The sequence below is a fragment of the Sebastes umbrosus genome, chromosome 19 (genome assembly GCF_015220745.1).
Source record: "Sebastes umbrosus isolate fSebUmb1 chromosome 19, fSebUmb1.pri, whole genome shotgun sequence".
Lineage (NCBI taxonomy): Eukaryota > Metazoa > Chordata > Actinopteri > Perciformes > Sebastidae > Sebastes > Sebastes umbrosus.
In genome coordinates this window covers 9,763,265-9,784,060 of record NC_051287.1, presented here as the reverse complement: position 1 = coordinate 9,784,060, position 20,796 = coordinate 9,763,265, and the positions used below count along the sequence as shown (strand labels likewise).

At 40.0% G+C, this 20,796-nt stretch overlaps 1 protein-coding gene across 1 annotated transcript; it reads left to right on the top strand.

The window, feature by feature from the left end:
- The first annotated feature begins 620 nt into the window (after window positions 1-620).
- Window positions 621-19,150, top strand: mamdc4 (MAM domain containing 4). The gene is made up of 28 exons (XM_037753420.1): window positions 621-687; window positions 2,626-2,718; window positions 3,392-3,559; window positions 4,631-4,756; window positions 5,429-5,662; window positions 5,971-6,096; window positions 7,189-7,344; window positions 7,452-7,555; window positions 7,671-7,826; window positions 9,251-9,341; window positions 9,459-9,575; window positions 10,620-10,712; window positions 10,807-10,944; window positions 11,056-11,195; window positions 11,635-11,743; window positions 11,847-11,951; window positions 12,954-13,088; window positions 13,385-13,512; window positions 13,710-13,926; window positions 14,031-14,296; window positions 14,640-14,730; window positions 15,647-15,796; window positions 16,335-16,460; window positions 16,555-16,682; window positions 16,835-16,934; window positions 17,524-17,726; window positions 18,027-18,092; window positions 18,675-19,150. Exons 1-28 carry the CDS (start codon window positions 636-638, stop codon window positions 18,708-18,710), a joined length of 3,654 nt encoding a protein of 1,217 aa, XP_037609348.1. The 5' UTR covers window positions 621-635; the 3' UTR covers window positions 18,711-19,150.
- The last annotated feature ends 1,646 nt before the right edge of the window (window positions 19,151-20,796 follow it).

Sequence of the window (20,796 nt, the reverse complement as noted above, 5' to 3'; positions counted from 1 at the left end):
AATCATATTGATCTCGTCATCTCCGCAAAGACCTCATCACAGACTTAAAAGCTAATATTAACACTAATATAGTCCATTGAGCTAATTAAAACATAGCCATAAACTACTTGATATGTAATATTGCACAAACAGCTGATGTTAGCTTAACTTCCACTGATCTTGTGTGAAGACCCTGTTGGAATAATACTCCTAATGTAAGTCAGAATAACGCTTTCCTGTTTTTTTTGCCAACATGACATGAATGCACCATAAAACCATCTAGAAAACTTTGAGCTAAACTAAGTTACTTTACTCCAAGTGTTCTTGTGAAACAAAGTCAGTCAACTCAATTGAAAAAAATGAAGGGGAAATGGAAGGTTAATAGACTATACGCATGTTTGCACCTGTTGCTCTGCATGTCTGTTGCCAAATGTGTTATCGTGCAATCTACGGATGTACAGTAAATACTGTGGAAATCTCAGTTGGAGGAAATTGTTTTATGATGGTTTGTTGAAGTTGCATGCTGGGAGATTTTAAAGTCCAGGTGTTATCTCTTAGAATCAGAGAAGAGGTCAAAGCCAACAAGCAAAGACTCTCCAGGTAGTGTCCAGAGCTCCAGACTGATCAGGTGGAAGAGAGGAAAGAAGAAGAAGAAGATGTTACTCTGGAGGAGCTCGGCCCTCGTTCTGCTGTTGACGCTGCAGTTTGGTAAGAAGAACACATTCAGCCAGACTTCATTCACAAGGTGTGAGGTTTTAGTAACACTTTTTAATGTAGAAATAGTGCTGATGCTGGTGGTGGCTGGGCTTAGCTTGTGGTATTATAGAGAGAAGTATTAAAAAAAAAGCTTCTTAAAAGCCCCAAAAGTTTGACAAAAAATCTTAACTTGAGGGGAATTACGCCCATAAGACAGTCCAAAAAATATTAGTAAACAACTCCAAAAACTACAGTGCTAAATCTCTAACTTGTGATGTCATAGGGTATAAAGTGTGGAGCTGCTCTATAGACAATGAATGGGGAGAGATATTAGATGACACTGAGAACACCCAGGGGAATTTTCTGAGTATATGGGAACATTTTCTGTTTCACAATAGACAACACTACAATAGAATAAAGCTCATTTGGGTGTAAAAAAAGAAAACAAACTGTGGGTCTACAAAATCAGTCTCCCATTCATTGCCTATGGAGCAGCTCCAGACTTTATGAAATAATTTATATTGAAATAATGTGTTCTTGCAACGCCCATTTATATTATCATGACATATAGATAGTTTTTACTTGTTTTCCCGTACAAAGGACAAAACCAGTTTAGACATTTTCTCTCAAAACGGTCTTCTGTTCACTAACAACAGATCTTATTTATACAGTAAATAGATACACTTTAATGCAAGAGTATACATTACATTTTAGATTGAGTTCTTACAATAGTTGTGAATTTTAAAATATAACTATAAAAAAATAAATTGTCATAATCAGAGTAAAGAAGCAAAGTTATTAGCAAAACCGTGATGATATTAAATCCATTCATTCAAGTAAATGTGTTGATGAATATTTAGAATAGATGAATATTTAGAAATGCAAGATCATATATAAATACTTGATAATTCAGTGTTCACATTCACTTTTAATTAGAAAAGATTAGAAAGAAACCACTGAAACGATTTTAATACTGATACATGTTTTTAAAAGTTTTCTTATCTATTTAATTGTTGCCAACAGAAAAAGTGAACCTGTAGTTATTATCAGACATGTGTTTCCACTGTCATGTCACCGCTGTTACATCATGCTCTGTGTGTGATAACTGAACATGTTCTCAGTCAGTCAGTGATGCAGGTTCGTACTCGGTGGGTGTCACGTCTGATTTCTAGAGACCTTTGGATGGACGGATGGCATTTTGCTAGCGCTAACCTGATTGCTGCTCTCTGGCCTTTGAGCCTGTTGGCATTAGTTGTGCCGTACATCTCTGACACTAATGAGTCCTGATAAGAGAGTTTGGGGTTGAGTCATCTGTGTTTAAGTAATTACTTGCCCTGTTCTGATGCTGAATTGTACTTTCTATTAAATGTATCTGACGGCTGGAGTTACGTTTCACAATTAGAAATTAAAGTAAAAATACTTTAGAGTTGAGTCTGACGGTTCATTGTCAACCTTGGAATCTCCACTCAAGATCCACTTACTGGCTTGTTCTGGAGCTTTCCACCTCATCACTCAGTCTTCATCAGCAGATGATGTTTCAATTTGTCTGTTTTGTTTTTGTCGTGATTTTAATATGGACTAATGGGAAACGAGCCTTGAGCTAAAAGAGATACACCTACACAAAAACATGGAAAAAACAGTCCTAAAATAATGGAAAGTTTGAAAATCTACATTTCCATGACAATTGAGCAAACCTCTTATGCTGATGAAGACTGTGTGATATGGTTGAAAGCTTCAGAACAAGTGGACCTTGAGTGAAGATTGAAGTTGATAATATGTGCTGAAAAAGTCAGACCATCTGCAATATTTAAATATAGTGTACGCTTTAATGTATTTATCTATTTATTTACACTCTGAAAGGCACCATTCTTCAGAATAACAACTTTTACATTTTATATTTGTGTATGTTATGTGGTGAACATTGTCTGAACGTTTCATCTTATTACACAGTGGCGGGTTCTTGGGCTCATCGATGTTCGTCTCCGGATAAGAAATGTGACTTTGTGTGTGACTGTTCTGACTGCAGCGATGAGCAAGAGTGCAGTAAGTTTAAAAATGTGGTATCAGATGTGAAGACATATTAAAATGTGCATATTAAAAATTGCATGTCATGTTAACATAATGTTTTGTCAAAATTGAAGCCCGGAAGGCAAAAAGCACTTATTTAGAGGGATACCTGTGTAAGAAGTCCGAGCATTATCTTCTGAAATAAAGTTCAAAACATCCTCTGGCAATGACAAAAAAAGCTTTTTAAGACTAGTTTTGACTAATATCAAGCCTTAAAGGTCCAGTGTGTAGGATTTTGGGAGATCTATTAACAGAAAAACTATGTTTTCACTTGTGTGTAATCACCTGAAACTAAGAATGTGTTTTCGTTAGCTTAGAATATATCTATATAGGGAGCGGGTCATCTTCATGGAGTTAACCATGTTTCTACACTAGCCCGGAACGGACAAACCAAACGCTGGCTCTAGCGAGAGCCTTTCACGTTTTTATGCTACCTGAAGGCCTCTGTAGTTTTCTGACACTTGGAAAGGGAGGGATGAGCGGTGGGGTATTCAGTTGGTTGCAATCTGCAACCTCACCTCTAGATGTCACTAAATCCTACACACTACTCCTTTAATTCTAGCTTTCAGTGGAAAAACTCAGTAATACTTGCAGCATACTGTTTGAAGCAGTCCAACAGTGAACTATCATTTCTTTCACACCTCTCAAGGCTACAGCGGGAAAGGGTTTGAGTGTGACTTTGAGGAAGCAGGAATGTGTGGATGGACTGACAAGTCCTTGAATGCAGCTGTGTACAGCTGGGAGAGACGTCAGAGAGGAGGGGACACGCTGCCCGACAGCGGACCGTCCTCTGACTACACCACCGGGACAGCTACAGGTATGGTTTAATACTCGTCCCTTTTTCATTTTGTCTTTTTGTCCTCATGTTGTAAGTATCTTTAAAACTATCAAGTGCTTTTTTGGTAAAATTTAGGAAGATATTTATTTATTTATTTATTTATTTATTTATTTATTTATTTATTTATTTACTTACTTATTTACTTATTTATTTATTTTGATCCCATTAGCCACTACCAAGGTTCTAGTAGTAGTCAGTAGTAGCTAATAAATAAATAAAAACATTTAATACAATATTTAATTTATACTAGTAGAGTACATCAGTACAATAAGCTAAAAAATATCACTCTATTGTGTGCTGCAAATAGGGCTCCTGTAGCCAAGAGGGCAGTTAATGTGATAAATTAATTTTAATAGTATTTATATGTCTGAGTAAGAGTCAAGAATTGATATAATTTTTTTTTTAAAAGTCTAAAAACTCAAGTGAAATGAGGACATGTAAATGTAAATTTTGAATAACCAAGAGTTAGGAGAGTAAAAACTCAAGATGCTTTTTGTCTTAATAGTGAACAATATTGTTGTAACAACTGTGTTCCCATTCTGATCAATGAATAGTGTACAGATATGGAGAAAATATGTATTTCAAACAACAATTTGTACCTATTTGTAGTTATATCTGTCCAGCAGCCACCATACAACCAATCTGACACTAAGTGAATACTGAAAAAAGATCCATGAGCTTTAATTGCTGTAATATATTTTATGCTTTAAATGTCAGCAGTCGGTGACTAAAGCTTTTTGCATTGGCTCCTACTGAAAGCACCACGCAAATGTGAAATGTACTGATGAAGTGGGTAATTAACAGATCATGATGTCATTTTCACAGCCAGCTTCAACAGCTGCAGCTGTGAATTTAACAAAGATCTCTCCCCAGCAGTTAAATTCCCACCAGAGTCATCATTTCACGGGAGGATGTGTGTTGAACACAGATTCGGCTCATCCTATTAGATTATAACATGTCAAAAAGAGAGCAGAGGGACGGGGTAGTATGCGTTTATGAAATCTGTTTATCAGGCTGTTATAAAACATTACCGTGTTTCCCATCACGCAGGTTGGTTTATGGGAGTGAGTGCAGTGGCGAAAGAGTCTCTCAGCACTGCGGTTTTAATCTCCCCAGAGATGAAACAATCTTCACCGACCTGTCGCCTTCGTCTCAGATACTTCCTGTGGGACTCAGGTAACCACTGTTAATGACTATGGGTCATACACACACACTGCCTGCTTCGGCCAGCTTCTCCTGTATCTTAAAGAGGACCTATTATGCTTTTCCCCCTTTCCTTTAGTGTGTTATGTAGTTTGTTGTGCATGTAAAAAGTCTGCAAAGTTACAAAGCCCAAAGTCCACGCCAAAGGAGTTTCTCTCCCCCACAGAAACACTGCTCCTGAACTACTATCTGAAACGCCTTGATTAAAGTCCCGCCTTTTCTTCCATAACGTGGTGATGTCACCAAGTAACACTTTTTCCATAATCATTACCTAGTGGCTATTTTGACAAGAGGTGCTGCAGCATAGCCGATATGAGAAAAATGAAGCGTTTTTCTGAGCATTAAAGCATGTAAACATGTTCTCGTAGAAACCCAAAACACAATTATGCACCTGAAAATTAGCATAATAGGTTGTCTTTAAAACACAGTGTTATAGACAGGATTTCATATTATTTTATAATACTTTTACTATTTGTATGTTTTTTATATGTATTTGTTTTCATGTATCCCTTTTTCTAGTTTTGTAATTGTCTCTTGATTCTACACCTGTATCCATCCATCATTATTAGACGTATTTATTGTTATATACACTGAGATGAGATTTCCTCTTGCAGCTGCCCTACTAATAAAGTATTTCTCCTGTAGGTCACACAGGTCTGGGCTCCACACCCCTGTGGGCTTCCATCATTCGCCAGGGCTCTCGAGAGGCCGTGGTGTGGCGCCCTGAGGTCACCAGCGTCCGTGGCTGGAGGGAGGCTACCGTCTTCCTGGGCCGTATTCCCACAACCTTCCGAATCCATCTTTCCTCGCAGCGCTCCGAGGGCCGAAGGGGAGATGTGGCTGTGGACCAGCTGGAGTTTCTGGACTGTGCTCTGCCATGTGAGTCCCTCAAAATATCTTATTTTCTTATCTTATTTTCAGCAATTAATTCTAATCAGGGTTGGAAATTAACTTTTCTGTCTACCTGCCACTGTGGCTGGTGGATTCTAAGTTTTACCAGCCACTCCATAGATTACCATTGTTTTTTTTTGGTTGGTGAGTGAAGCAAATCTAGCAGCCACTTGCATATTTTACCAGAATTTGGCTGGTGGATGGTGCTAATTTCCAACCTTGATTATAATGAATTAATAAATTGATCCATAATGATGAGCATAATGATTATTGTTTTTCACCCACTATGTCATCAGTACCACTCCCTGGTAAAGAGTGTCCAAAAGGGATGGTGGAGTGTAGGCGTGACGGCTGTGTGGAGCAGAAGCAGGTGTGTGACGGCAGCGACGATTGCGGCGACGGGACTGACGAGGAGAACTGTGGTGAGAAATCATCTGGATTATACAGCAGAGAGTCCTTCTGACACCACAGTACACAATAAATGTAGGAATTTGTCCGGACAGGGATGACTCACTGTACAAACAGACAAAGTACAAAACATTTAAGAGTCTGTGATAACAGTGCAGGAGAGATTAAAGGGGCAGTTCAACCAACAACATCAAAAACATATTTTTTTCTTACACTTTGTGGTATCGACAAACCTCACTGCAAATTTCACTGGACTTCTTTCTAATGAATATCTAGTCCCAATGAAAACTGTTGACGAGGTTATTGTTTATGGGAAGACACATTGCTATTCAGTTTTTCACGGTTTATTTGGACCACAAAAAATGATCTTCTGTATTTGGGGGGAGACAGAAGTTTCTAAGCTGGGTGTTTAAAAAAAAAACTGTGGCACATAAAACCCAAAGTATCTGCATAGCTCAATACGACAAAGATGTGAGGAAAATATGTTTTTTTTTGCCTGCGCGCCGGCAGCAGTCGTGGCCAGAGGCATTATGTTGTCGGGTTGTCCGTCTGTCCAAAACATTCTGGAGAACGCGATATGTCAGGAACGCCTGGAGGGGATTTCTTCACATATGGCACAAAGGTCACTGTGACCTCACAAAACACATTTTTGGCCATAACTGAATAATTCATATGCTAATTATGACAATTTCACACAAATGTCTGATAGGATAAGATGATGGAGTGAGGAAATTTTGGACAGACATGGATGTAAACTGTGACCTTTGTGATTGTGAAAAAACTGAGGAAAAAAGTTGAAGTCCACCTATACTCGCTTTTTCCACGCTACTTTGTCCTGCTGTAAAAATGTTTTCTGGAATATTCCTGTAAAGTTGCTCCTTCCCAACACTATCTGTTCTGCTTTTTTAAACTCCACAATATTCATTAAAAGCAGTGAGAAGAGGTAACTTTCCATACAATCCACAACACAGTACATCACCACTTAATGCAGACATTTTTTCTGCAGGGCCCCCCTTTTATAACTCTGGGCCCTCCTTAGGGGTCCTGCACCCCAGTTTGGGAACCGCTAAGTTAATGTAAGTTGTGTGTGCTTATTGTGTGTCCAGAAGGGTACCGGCGCTGTGACTTTGAGGAGGACCTGTGCGATTGGGATCTGAAGTCACTGTCCCCACTAATATGGGTCAGGACGAATCAGGAGAACATCTCTGTCTCAGATCCTCTTAAAGGGCCAGGCAGGGACCATTCCAACAACAGTGCAACAGGTATCATATTCAGATGAACAAAAGTATCATTATGGCTTTTTTCATTGTCAACATGTTCAGTGTTAACTCTTTTGACCGTAAGCAACTTACCATTATTATCATTGCAGGTCACTTTCTATATGTCACTGTCCCTGATGGTGGACTCACAGCTGACTGGGCCGCTTTCCAAAGTCCCCGCCTTCAACCCACCAATAGTTCACATCCTTGCAAGGTGAGTCCCAAGATGATTCCTGATTTTACACTTCAATTTCACAGTAATTTACTTACATTTTTGATGAATGATGTTTAAATATCTAACTCTAGTTTTCTGTATCCGCCCGCTGCAGATGGTGATGTACACTCACCAGTTCGGGCCGAGGTCCGGCGGTCTGACGGTGCTGGTGGCAGATCGTGTGATCTACCCAGTGTGGGAGAGAGGCGGTGCTCTAGGAGATGTTTGGGTGAAGGCAGAGGTGGAGATTGTCACTAACTCCACTTTCCAAGTGAGTACTTCACCTGTTAATAATGATGCTAGCTATACCCTATAACACCTTTAAAACAGAGATATTGATACTGAAGATTCATAATAAAGACATGATACTTTATTCATACTTTTTTATTACAAATGTAAACGTGGATTTAATAACACAGACAGACTACACGTGTAAATTCTCACAAGCATCTGGTAGTTGATCCCGACTGAATACTGATATTGATATTTGAGAGTTTATTCTGATAAGCATACATCAGCCAATATTTTTTTTTTTTAAATACACATGCAAGAGAAAAGTGATCTTTGCACACATAGGAGCGTAGGAGAATAAGTAATGAGCCATGGTGATAAAAAGTCTGCTCCATCACCTGCATGAAAACACTGAAAACTCGAGAAAAAAAAAGAAAATGGAAAAAAAATATTGCATAAAAGTTTTTTTTACATATTCAATTCAATTTAATTCAATTTATTTTTGTATAGCATCAAATCACAACAAAAGTTATCTCAAGATGCTTTACATATAGAGCAGGTCTATGACCGTACACCATAGTATGTCTCTATAGGTGGAAAAGTTGGTGTATCCATAAACGCAAAACACAACAAAGTGCAATGGAAACAGCTGTTTATCGCAATGTGCCCAACTCGTAATATTCACATAACAGTAGTGAATGGAAACGCACATTAGTTTGCATTATCTTTTGCCAATTTTCTGGAAATTCAGGTTACAATTTCAGTTATATTTGGATGGGAATCTGGCTACTGTCAAAACCTAAAGCTAAATTTATTGAATAACTACATTCATATACAACGACTATCATATGGGATTCCATAACAAATGACAAAAGACTTATGTATAATATATGTATACACACACATATTCCAAATACAATTCTAGGAACCAAGTAATCAATTTGTTTAGAATCGTTTGGATGCTTGATTTCTTGATATTTTAAAATTAGCCTTTAAAATCTACCCAATGAAAATGTAAAGATGATAATCTGTAGTCAATAAAGAGAAAAATATTAAAATAACATTTTTAACAAGGATTTTAAATGTGGTTATTAAATAGACATTTTACAGTCGAGAACTTCCTGGCACAATGTAATGGCAACACTTTTCCACTGTTATTTAGTTATTTCTGTACTGCAATTTCTTATTACACTGCTGTGTCTCTAAACTACGTGTTTATGGGAATTTGATTCCAAAGTAAAATAAAGGATGAGGATTGAGAGCCCGACATTTTGACTTCAGTCCTTGAATGACAAATCCTGATCAATACATAAATTATGTTTTAGATATATATTAAATAGCAGCTATTTTCACCAAATGAGCATATAATATAGCACTTCAGAGCTTTAGTTTTTTGTGTTTGGATGAAATTGTTATTGCTATCATGAATTCACCCCTTTTCCACTCATTTTTCTGTCTTTATAGATTGTAATGATGGCAGCAATCAGGGACTTTGCATATGGAGGTATCGCTGTCGACAGCATTGTGTTGTCTCCTGAATGCCGCTTGTCACCTGGTAATTAACCATCTTTAAAAAAAAAAAAAAAAAAAAGATTCCACATGTGTAATGAGTGAGAATAAATACCCTCTGTGGTGTGATCAGTCTGCTATCTCACATTCTCCTCTTGAACAGCCAACGATACCTGGGCAACTTTCCCTAAACCTCCTAAACACCCGTGTACTGATGAGCCGGACAAGATGTGTGATTTCCATTCTGACTGTAAAGGAGCGGAGGATGAAGCCAAATGTGGTGAGTCTGTTCCTTCTCTTTACTCAGCTTTGCTTTTAGCAACAAGACTGCAAAGATTCAAAAGAAATGATGATCTTTATTAGAGCCAGCCGAAGCACAAGTGAAGCTGCTTAGAGCCTCAGGAGCCACCAGGTGGCCCCCCAGATTAGCAAATTACAAAATGCTGTTGTCAGGTGAAAGCCTTATATCTCTAAAATGTTGATTATTTGGGTACTAAGAAAAGGAGACCTATTTCAGAAGGATTTTAAAAAGGGTTTTATGAGTCTGTGGGCTTAAAAAAAACATCCAAGCAGGAGCAAGACTTCCACACCAGGGAAATCGTCAGCATTGGTTGTTTGAAACAATAAGAATGACCTAGTTTTACATTCTCCTTACAAGCCACGTCTTGTGACCATAATGACAGTTGTTTCTGAGAAGCAAAGTAGAGTGATAGCACCAGAAAACCTCTTAGGGAGGAGATCAGGTTGGATGATTTGGCACCCAAAGTGTCTGACTTTGACTCCACAGAGATCTGTTTGTATCCCGTCTCCTACCAAAAGTTGTGACAGTGGCAGTTTCTTTTAACCAGTTAGTTCTTGTAACTTAACCAAAGAACTGGTAAATCAGAAAATACTCATGTGAACTATTTTTGGAACTGTAACTAACAACGCTGTCCTGCAGAAAGAGGCACCACATATAAAAACGCTCAAAGGCAATGACTTTATTTATGTTGGAGGACTGTTTGAGAGAAGTGGAAGGTAGGGTTGGTAATGCTAAGAAACTAGTAACAGTACGCTAGATTTTTAAAAATGGTTCAACCGAAAAATCCATCCCATTGTTACCAACTCTTTTCCAATGAAAGTAGCCAGCAGCAGTAGCTCCAAAAGTCCCTAAATCTAGCAAGAAATTCGTCAAGTCGGCGACACTGACAGCCCGTTCCTTCAGGTTCGTTCCTTTTTATTGTTTTTTCTTGTCAGAGCATTTGATTTATTGATTGCTGTCAGGATGTAAAGAACTGTGTGTGTTTCATTTTGAGTGAGATGTCTCCATGAATCCTTTCCGCAGGGGATTTCTCTTACACTGACGGCAGCTCAGGCTGGACTGACGCCAGCATTGGGAGTCAAGGTTGGGTGCTACATGCAAATTTCACATCCAAAGGTACAACTAACAGCACTCAACTATTGATTTACTGATATTCAGTTGTTTAAAAATCACCAATTCATCAAGTATTTGTTTCTTTCACATTTCTTAGAGGAGTACCTGTATGTAGCCAAGGCCCCAGGCCAGCAGCTGACCGAGGCCCGGACACTGACGCCCCTTCTGGGCCCCTCCGGCCCAGCCTGCACCCTGAGCTTTGACTTTGCACTAACTGGGAATCCAGATCACATTGGTGACTAAATTAATTTATTATCCCACATGTCTTCTTTTCTCTTCTCACCTATTCTCAGGAACCATGACTCAGATCTTTCAACATGACTCTGTTTACGTATCTCTGCTGCAGGTGAGCTGTCTGTCAGGGTGATTGACAGCTTGTTGGGTGCGCGGCCAAAGCTCTGGGAGTTCAGTGGAAAGACAGGAACAGAGGAGGGGGCGTGGCAACACGTCGACTTGCCTATTGGAGCCAGAAAAGATCGCTTCCAGGTCAGCTTTTTTTTTTTTTCTCAGGGCTGATATAATTGTCATGTTGACATTGATGATGAGATTTCACTCACACTGGTGACTAATCATCATTTTTACATTTGACATTTTTGCTCTGATGATGAGAGTTGAGTCACAGATATGAGCCACAAAATTAAAGAGAAAGTCCAACCACAGGTTGCATGTTTCTAAAATCCCCACAACATGTCTCCTTACTCATTTTTTGCAATGTTAGGAAAATATAAATGCAATAAAATATGAAAATAGTAAATAATAGTAAACAAAATGCAGTTGCAGATAGAAGACAAGCAAAAAAATATGTTGAACCAGTAGAAATAAAATAGTTGGATTTTGTGGAACCGGTTAAAAATCTGCTTTACTGTTAAAGTTGTGAATTTCACTTAACAGGGCTCTTCTGTTTTCCTTGTTCTATCTTTACCAGCTGGCGTTTGAAGCTCGCGCTGTGAAACTGTCTCCATGCGCCAAGATTAAAGTGACAAACGTTCACTTTGGCATCTGTCATGCTGATTATTTTCCATCATCTCCAACAGGTAACACATAACTATTTACAGCATACACACAAGATGTTGCATAATGCAGAAATATCTCAATGCTTTGATGAAATCTTTTTTATTTGATTTTTTGGGGGGCCAGGGTTGTCATGTAACTTTGAAGATGGACTGTGTGGATGGTATCAGGACAACAGTGATAACTTTGACTGGGGTGTGATCAACGGGATGGATCACACCATCGGGATCGGTAAGCTCATTTACAAACTAAAAAAAAATGTGTATACGGATATACCGCACATTTTATAGTAGGAAGTATCTCAGACACACACACACAATTTACCTCCATCTTTCCTCAGCCTCACTGGTAATAAACATCACATTTTAAATGTGTCATATGGAGTAGGGAGTACATAAGAGGATATTGTGTCATCATGGTTTGGTGCAATAATAATGCTTTTAAAGCAGCAGTTGGTGTCTTTCAGCAAATATTATAAAATATTTGCGATTAATTGTGATTAATCATGGATAATCATGTGATTAATCACAATTAAATATTTTAATCGATTGATAAAGAGGATTTTATTCATATTGTTCATACTTTTGTGATTTAAGATTTTTTTTATGAGAAAATTTGACCCTCAAACCTCAAATCACCTCCATGTTCATGAGGGTGAGATTCTTCTATGTGACATTTGGGATGCTATTCTAGTTCCAGCAAAGCCTCGAGGCTGATTATTATACCAATACTGTGACAACAGTGCCCCATCCTGTTGAAGAAACTTAAGTCCATTATACGTTTTTTACGTTGTGTCACAAGAAAACACCACACCCATTAACACCTGATCATTTGCTTTTAAATGTTATAAAGCTTGTTGGAAAGTAATAAATACTAATCTGATCAATAATTAATTATTTAGGTTAATTTACTACACTAACTGTCACTAAATTTTACAAAGGACTCAAAACATAAGGTTCAGGTTTTGGACCAGACTTCAGAGACTTGTTGACCCGGACTTGCAAGTTGACTCTTGAAAAAAATTGACTCACACCTTTGTTAGCAATGACTGTTGGACCAACACAATAAATTTCCCCAAAGGCAATAATGAGGTTTTTCAGGTTTGGAACTTATTTTAAGTCTTCAGAAACGTTTTTCCCTTTTAAATGAGTGATATGAATGAATAAAGGGCTAAAGTGACAAGACTGCAGTATATAAAGTTTCATTACAACCCGTCTTTCTGTTGATGTCCAGGCAGAAGCCTTGTCGTGGACATGTGGAGTCCGTCTCTGCGCGGTGCGTTCGGGCGCTTGGTTTCATTCACACAGTCACCAGGCGCTACAGATCAGTGCCTGTCCTTCTACTACAAACTCTACGGGCCGAACACGGGTGAGGACGAGACCGAATGGAAAACAGTTCAGAGTGAATGAATGATAATGAGCATCTGTTTCTTTGATCCTGGGGGGGAGGAAATACCTGACATGTTTTTGGTTACTTTTTTTCTCAGGAAAGAAAAGGAGATACTTTATATGTGAACTTTGTTAGTTTGTGTGTCAAACACAAAGTGTCACATACTGTATGATGGTCTGAAATGAAATATTACCTTATTACCATGAAATAATCAGAAAATGTAATCATATCTTCTCACCCTTACTGCCCCATCTTCACCCACTGATCCCGTCCAGGTGCTCTGAATGTGAAGCTTCTGGATAAGAACGGCTATGAGACCATCCTCTGGACCCGCAGTGCTGCTCATGGCAACGTGTGGCACGAGGCGCACTGCCCGGTGCCACACCAGCTCACAAACTTCCGGGTATAAAATGACTGCAGTCATTCAGTCAGTTAAACAATGTCACAGAGCTTCATACATCTTTCATATTAAAAACAATAAGAGGTAAAACGTCCTCTGGTAGTCAAAAACAGAGGGATTAGAAGAGAATGCCAAAATGCGTATTTCAACATCTTCCTTCTTTTCCAACTCCCCATTTCCGACCTTTGACCCTCCACCAGCTGATGTTTGAAGCGGTTCGCTCTGGTTTTGACGGGCGCATTGCCATTGACGATGTGACGTTCGTGCGCCGCCCGTGCACCGTGCCGAGGATGTGTTCCTTTGAAGGCCAGCGGTGCGGTTACAGCAGCTCGGGTAGAGTTCAATGGCCCCATCGCAACGGACTCAGCACCACAGTGACTGGACCCAAGACCGACCACACCCTGGAGACTGAACTGGGTGAGAGAGAATCAGAGAATCCCTTTAATTCAGAGTAATATTTTACATGCAGAAAGTTGAGGGGCAGTGAATTGGGATCTTCCTCTCCCTGGTTGGTCACTCAGGTTTCTACATGATGGCTAACACCGGAGCCAACATCCTTCCTGCCGGCAGTACGACGGTCCTCACCTCCCCTGTTCGCCAAGGAACCGCCAAGACTGAGTGCGTCAGTTTCTGGTATCACATGGGAGGAGAAAATCCTGGTTCTCTGACATTGTATATGAAGCCGGTGAAGGGAGAAAGGGTGAAGATCTTCTCTGACAGTCTGAACCAGGGAGATGTCTGGCGCCATGGCAACGGCAACATCTCGAGTGCCCTTGTGGACTGGCAGGTACAGTGTGGAGGCCGGAGAGGACCAATTATAGACTTATTATACTAAAAATATTACGTAGAAAGTAATGAAACTGTCTTACAATCAGTTCACATTATTTTGCGTTCCTGTCCCCATTCACAGTTTCTGTTTTGTCCACACTGAAATTGAAGATACGTCTCTTAAATGCCTTTAAAATCCACACTTTTAAGGAAAAGCAGCATTTTAAACTTTTCTCTCCAGCAGAATTTGACCCAACAGCTCTAGAGAATTATTATAATTATTATTATTATATTAGTTGACCTTTTTTCTTGTGTTTGTTGTTTACAAAAAAGATGATGATGTGCTTTTTTCTGCCCTGCAGCTGGAGTTTGAGGCGGTTGGAGCAGGAGGCAAAGACACTCACGTTGCAGTTGATGACATCTTCCTTTCAGCTCATCCATGTGAAGATCGAGGTTAGTATCAGCCTCAGCAAAATTAAAGGAATACTTCACCCACAAAATGACCATTTGTATATGAATTACTCACCCCGTGTTATCTTGAATTCACGAAGAGAACTTTGTTTTTCTCGCATGCCTCCACGGTGAACGGAGAATCCAAAATAGGAGAAAAGTCATCATGAATTTAAGTAAATGGGAGCCGCGTTTAACAACATCTACAAACTCTCACACAACTTGTGCCGTATAATCCAGGTCTCATTTATCACCACTTCCCAAACACATGCATTTGCTAAAATCTTACTATATAAAACAATTCCGCATAAACAATCTCACGCTTGCGCAGGAGTGCTACTTGTTCGTGCAGGTCCAGAAAAGTCAGAATTGTTTTAAATAGTAAAGTTTAGTAGTGAGCATACGACTGGATAAATGAGATTTGGATTACACTGCACGAGTGTGCAGAGTTTGTTAATGGATGTTACGATATAGTTTTGCTGTTGTAAAACGCGACCTCCATTCAATTCATCAAGACCTTTCTCCCTTATTGGATCCTTCATTCGCAGCGGAGGCATGCAAGAAAAACTAAGTTTCCTTCAAGAATTTAAGGTAACACGCAGAGAGTAATTGATATACAAATGATCATTTTGGGGGTGAAGTATTTAAGGAGAAACACAACAGACTTTTAGTCTCATATTCTCGTAAAGTGGAATACTGCATAGATCTAAGTGTGCGGATATCTTTTCTATCATCTTTTAGACTCATATTCATCTAAAAAATATGGTACGATTTTAGGCTAGCACCTGTGAGTGCCCATTCTAGTTTTTATACATCTTAGTTAGCAATATGACGGCCACAAATTTTGGTTTAACCTGGTCGCACTGCAGCTTCTGAGCTCTTTAACACACTTTTTTTGTTGTTGTGTTAAATATTTCAGGCTCCAAGTGCAGTCTGGAGAGAGGAATGTGCAGCTGGAGCAACACTCAAAACGTCAGAGTGGACGAACTGGACTGGGAGCTGACGAGTCAGGAAGCAGAGAAACACTACCCCACCCCACCTGAGGACCACAGTCTGGGCACAGAGAAAGGTAAACCAGAGAGAACAGGGACAAAAGCTACATTCAATAATTCAAGTCTTGTGGTTCACTTCCTATCAACAAGATCTTCACACACTAAAGGCCCAGACACACCAAACCAACATCAAAGAACTAGCAGCGACGAAGGCCAACAAATGAGTCGCCTCACATCGCCTGTGTCTTAGCCAAAAAGTTGCACTCGAACACACCGCAAAGACCACAGCCGACAGCCAACTACCACGTACGTTCTGCGCCAGAGTGAGAGGAAATAACTCTCCACACCAGCAGGTCGCGGTCGTCAGTATTCATCATTCAAAAAGGGAAACTGGAAGACCAAGGATGGCGCTTAAGCTGAACAGCCAATCAGAGTCGGCTTGGTGTGTCAGGGCCTTAAGAGTCAGGAAGCAGACAGAACAATACTTTGATGATTTTTAAGCACAAAACGTATTCTATGTACGTGAGTCCATTTGTGTGTTTGTTTATCCAACAACATATACTAATAATGTCCTGAAGTGTAAAATAGACTACCTTCCCTTTTCCTTTCCGACAGGTCACTTCCTGTTCTTTCCAAGCAGCAACCGGACGGCAGCCAATCAAAAGGCTCATCTGCTGAGCCCTCACCTGCCCCCGACCAAGGGCACCTGCCTGAAATTCTGGGCCTACAAGCCATACTCATGTAAGGATCAATGTCAGATGTAGTCTGGCTGTGTGTGATGCATTTCCCTTTTGATATTTTGTAACGCAATCCACTTTTTCTTAAATGTATGCAGCGGACAGCCAGCTGAGGGTGTGGAAGCGGTCTAAAGGCGGTTTTCTCCATCAGCTGCTGGTGGTGAGTGAACTGGGAGCACCCTGGAAACGCTTTGACGTCAACATCACATCTACTGAGGAATACCAGGTCAGACTCTCACTCTCACAGTGCTTCTAACACTTCTAACCCTATGTAGTGTTGTGTACACAACGGTACATTCAATTCTGCACATAGCTAAGTGACTAACAGTAATGACGGACTTCTACCTCTGCTGTCGTCTTTGTTTGTGTTGTTTACAGATTGTGTTGGAAGGAATCAAAGGCTCATCAGGCGTCATAGCTCTGGATGACATTGAGTACACCGTCGGAGTCAACTGCGCTAACAAAGTCACAGATTTAAGTAAGATGGGCCAGTGGTTTTGCAACTTTTTCAGCTCGGATATTTCAGGTATTTTGAAGTGGGATTGTATGAGGCACTTATCCATAGTCAGTGTATTACCTATACCAGTGTATTGCCCCTAGCTTGGAGAAACAGACAGGAGTACCGGCACGGGAGCAAAACAATGTACTGCTATGGACGGGGCCGGCAGAAAAACATATATTCGCCAACTAAACAAAAGGCTCACCTAAAAAAATGTATATCCGTTTAAGTGTATGCTATATTTAGAATATTTTCGATGGCGAACTGAACTGAAAGTGAAACGTATCTATACTGTTTTTGTCATCGGAGTTTGGTGGCTTTGGAGAGAGCGTATATAAATTTCACTTTCAGTTCAGTTTCCCGTCAGAAAAGAGAAGGTAAGGACCGCCTGACGGCAAGATAAAGCAGTGAAAATATTCTAAATTTTAGCATACAGAGTGGTTTTAGTGCTGGAACAATTTCTCTCCGTGGGTGTAGTGATTTTGCAATCCCTTTGACTGAATTCCAGTTGTTCTCACCACGATCTCTAGTAGAACCGGAAACTAAATGTGTTCCATGTTCCCCGCAGCCTCACCGACGCGAGACGACTCAGGAGGGATCGCAGCGTCCGTCATCGTGGTCCTGCTGCTGATCGGCACTTTGATCGCCCTGCTCATTTACTACCTGCGAATCCAACAGAGAATCAACGCTATGACCGGTCCATCATCATCATCACCACCATCATCTTCCTCAGTTGGTTTCAGTAATGACATATATGAACCAGACATCACAGTGAGTTCATCTGACATTAAAACCTTTGACAACCATCAAATCAAATTTGTGCAATAAGTATGAGCATGAGCCATCGTGCCCTTACCTTGCACAGCAGCTTGATTCTTGCGATGTCACGAGTTCATGCGAGAATCGCGGGATCACATGTCACATATTAACAAACCATCTGGCGCGTCAGGTTAATCATGCTCATGAGGAATATTAACAAGAATGAGTAGCATATTTTAGCTTTAATGTAGCTAGCATCAGCACCTTTTCTGTACTGTGTCTGATTAATGATGAATCATGTGTTCATTTCAGCAGGACCATGTGAGGATTCCACCGACGCAAAACCATCCGATGGCAGCTGGGTTCAATGTTGTCGATGTGAGTGTGCAGCACTGTACACTTTTTATAACTAATGTTTTAATTCATTGGTGGGGAGACAATACACTCATCTCTAGTCACTCTGTAAATTCAGTTAAATAACGGTGGTTTAAAGCTGCACTAATATATCTTTGACTACCAGAGGGCAGGAAGTAGACTCACAGCCATGAGCCCGAACACTATATATACTTACGTTCTTGTAGCTAAAGTGTTAGAAAACAAATCTTTAACATTAATTACAAACTTAAGAGAGATGAAGCAACATGGTGCCCATTGGAGTCCTTTCCGTTTTCACCTGTTGAATGCAAATTAGTATAATTATTCCCTAGGTGGAGCCAATGAGCTTAAAGCCCCTCAAGCTGCAGACTGAAGTGTTGATTCTCAGGGGGATTGACATCATATCAGTGAGGGATTTGATTTTATTAAGGCTTTAATTTCACTCAAAATTTTAGGATAAATATGATAATTAAAATATTCATACTGTAGGGCTCCTTATTTTATCCGTGAAATATGTTTGTGTAGTGTTACACAAAACTTTTACTGTTTACCACTAAGTTTACAGTTTACTGTTTATTCCTGCAGGTCTCTGAGGATTTCAGAGAGATGGAGGTGGCGTGAGGCAGGAGGAGCGGCGGTCCCGCCACCTAAAGGTGGCTTTGTGAAAATAAGGCGATATCACAGCAGAAGAACTGCTTGTGTCGCCCTTACATGACACACACACACACACACATACACAAACACACACACACTCACATACACAAGCACAGCCCGCACACTGAAACCCTGATGAAGGCCTAATCGATGCAGCTGCCTCAGATCTGACGGAGCCCTCGAGAGTCACAGCTCTCTGCCTGCGGACGGACAGATGGAAGTCAGAAGGAAGTCAGAAGGAGAACGTCTAAGGCACAGAAATTAGTTTAACTTTCTTTAAATCGAGACTGGGCATAACCCATGAATGGCAGAACATGGTTGCGTGGAGATTTAGGATCCATTTAGGATCTGTAAGGAAGCATGAACTGGGGGGCATAGACCAGGCAAGGATGGTCTAATGAAAAACACTAAGAGCTTGACTTACATTAAGAACTAGAAGTCAACATATCTCTGCCTCAATCTGTCTCTCACAAGTCCCCCGACTTTATAGAAAGATGTGGAGTGTTCCTTTAAAGAGAAAGGAGAAAGAAAAGAATGACTTTAAACTGACAAGTTAAAGGGACTGTTTGTAACTTCTTACACGTAAAAATCATTGCGGGTCGGTGTCCCATGCGCGCTCGCATGTGGCTACGCTGTTCAGACAAGACTCCAACACAAACTACACGGAAGCACCAAAACCACAAAGTTATATCTAGTGAAGCCCGTCTTGCAAAACTGTTGGCCGCGGTTGGAGGACGCGGGGGAGACAGTAGCTTTGGTCTCCAGGGCCGGAGTCTCTGCTGTACTCTGCTCCTCTGCCTGCCTGCTTGCCTTCACTCACACACCACACTCGTTCTCACTCTTTCGCGCCACTCTCACGTGCATGCTCGCACACTACACACTGCAGAAGAGTTAGTTTAGCTCTGAGAATATCTAGTGAATTTACAGTGGACATTTGTGCAGAAATAAATGCTGCAGCTCCTCCAGACCAACAGAGGTTTCTCGTGTCTTGTGAAGTGAAGGAGCTCCGCAGCGAGTAACGTTATCGTCTCTGACCGGGTGCCGGTGTCTCCCCTGTTCCCTCCGTCCGCGGTCGGGAGGCTGAAGCAGGAAAAGCCATCACTAGGATCAGCAGTGATTCATGGAGAGACCTTCGTCTGGTCAGCTAACATTACTGCCAAGCAGTTGAAATATAGAGTGATATTGTGGTTTTAGCTGACGTGTGTCGCCTCACTGTTTTGAGCGATGCTCGTTCATGTCTATGTAGAGCGAGCACAAGCGCGAGCAACAAGACGCTGACTTTCGTTCACTTAACGGCCACAGGTGTCGCTGTTAACATTTTTGTTAACAATTTCTGATTCTTACAAACAGTCCCTTTACACCTTGAAAAAAGATTTTAAAAAGCAAGGTTATAGAGAAAGTTGACATGTAAAGCTGTTGTTTGGAAAAAGTCTGTAGAACGGATGTATTCTTTCGGATGACTTGGAGGGTTACCTTTACTCCGCTTTGAAACAAGATATAATTGAGCTCTGATGGTAAACAAATTAAAGTTGAGCATTGAAACACTGTCAGTATGCCTTTTCACTCTGAGAGTAAATTGATATATATACTGTATATATCCTGTATATATCAGGGCTGTCAAAGTCAACGTGATTATAACGCATTAACACAAATTTGTTTTAACGCCACTATTTTCATTAACGCAACTTGCAATATTTTAGGTTGTATGTATATATATATACTGTATATGTATATGTACAGTATGTATGTATATATATGTATATATATATATATGTATTTTGGTTTGAGGATGATTTGTCTTCATAATTTTAATAATTTCCCTGTTAAAATTTTTTTTTTTTGTTGTCATGTTTGTTAGTTATGGATAACTTAAAGTAACATTTTAAATGTCTGCTCAAAATTAGTGCAGTATTGTTATTTAGGTTATCACGGTTGATCAACAACAAATGACAATTTTGATAATTCACTAACCTTTAACTTAATTAATTATATCAAACATTTTCGGATTATGTCCTCTCAAATTGAAAGATTGTTTTGCTTTTCTGTTTCATTA

What these genes read in the sequence shown, in the direction of transcription:
- mamdc4 (XM_037753420.1), top strand. Translation starts at nt 636, where the DNA reads ATGTTACTCTGGAGGAGCTCGGCCCTCGTTCTGCTGTTGACGCTGCAG. An exon ending in GGAGGATGAAGCCAAATGTG is followed by an intron (nt 9,576 to 10,619) that starts GTGAGTCTGTTC and finishes TCCTTTCCGCAG; the next exon opens with GGGATTTCTCTTACACTGAC. An exon ending in CATCTACTGAGGAATACCAG is followed by an intron (nt 16,683 to 16,834) that starts GTCAGACTCTCA and finishes TGTTGTTTACAG; the next exon opens with ATTGTGTTGGAAGGAATCAA.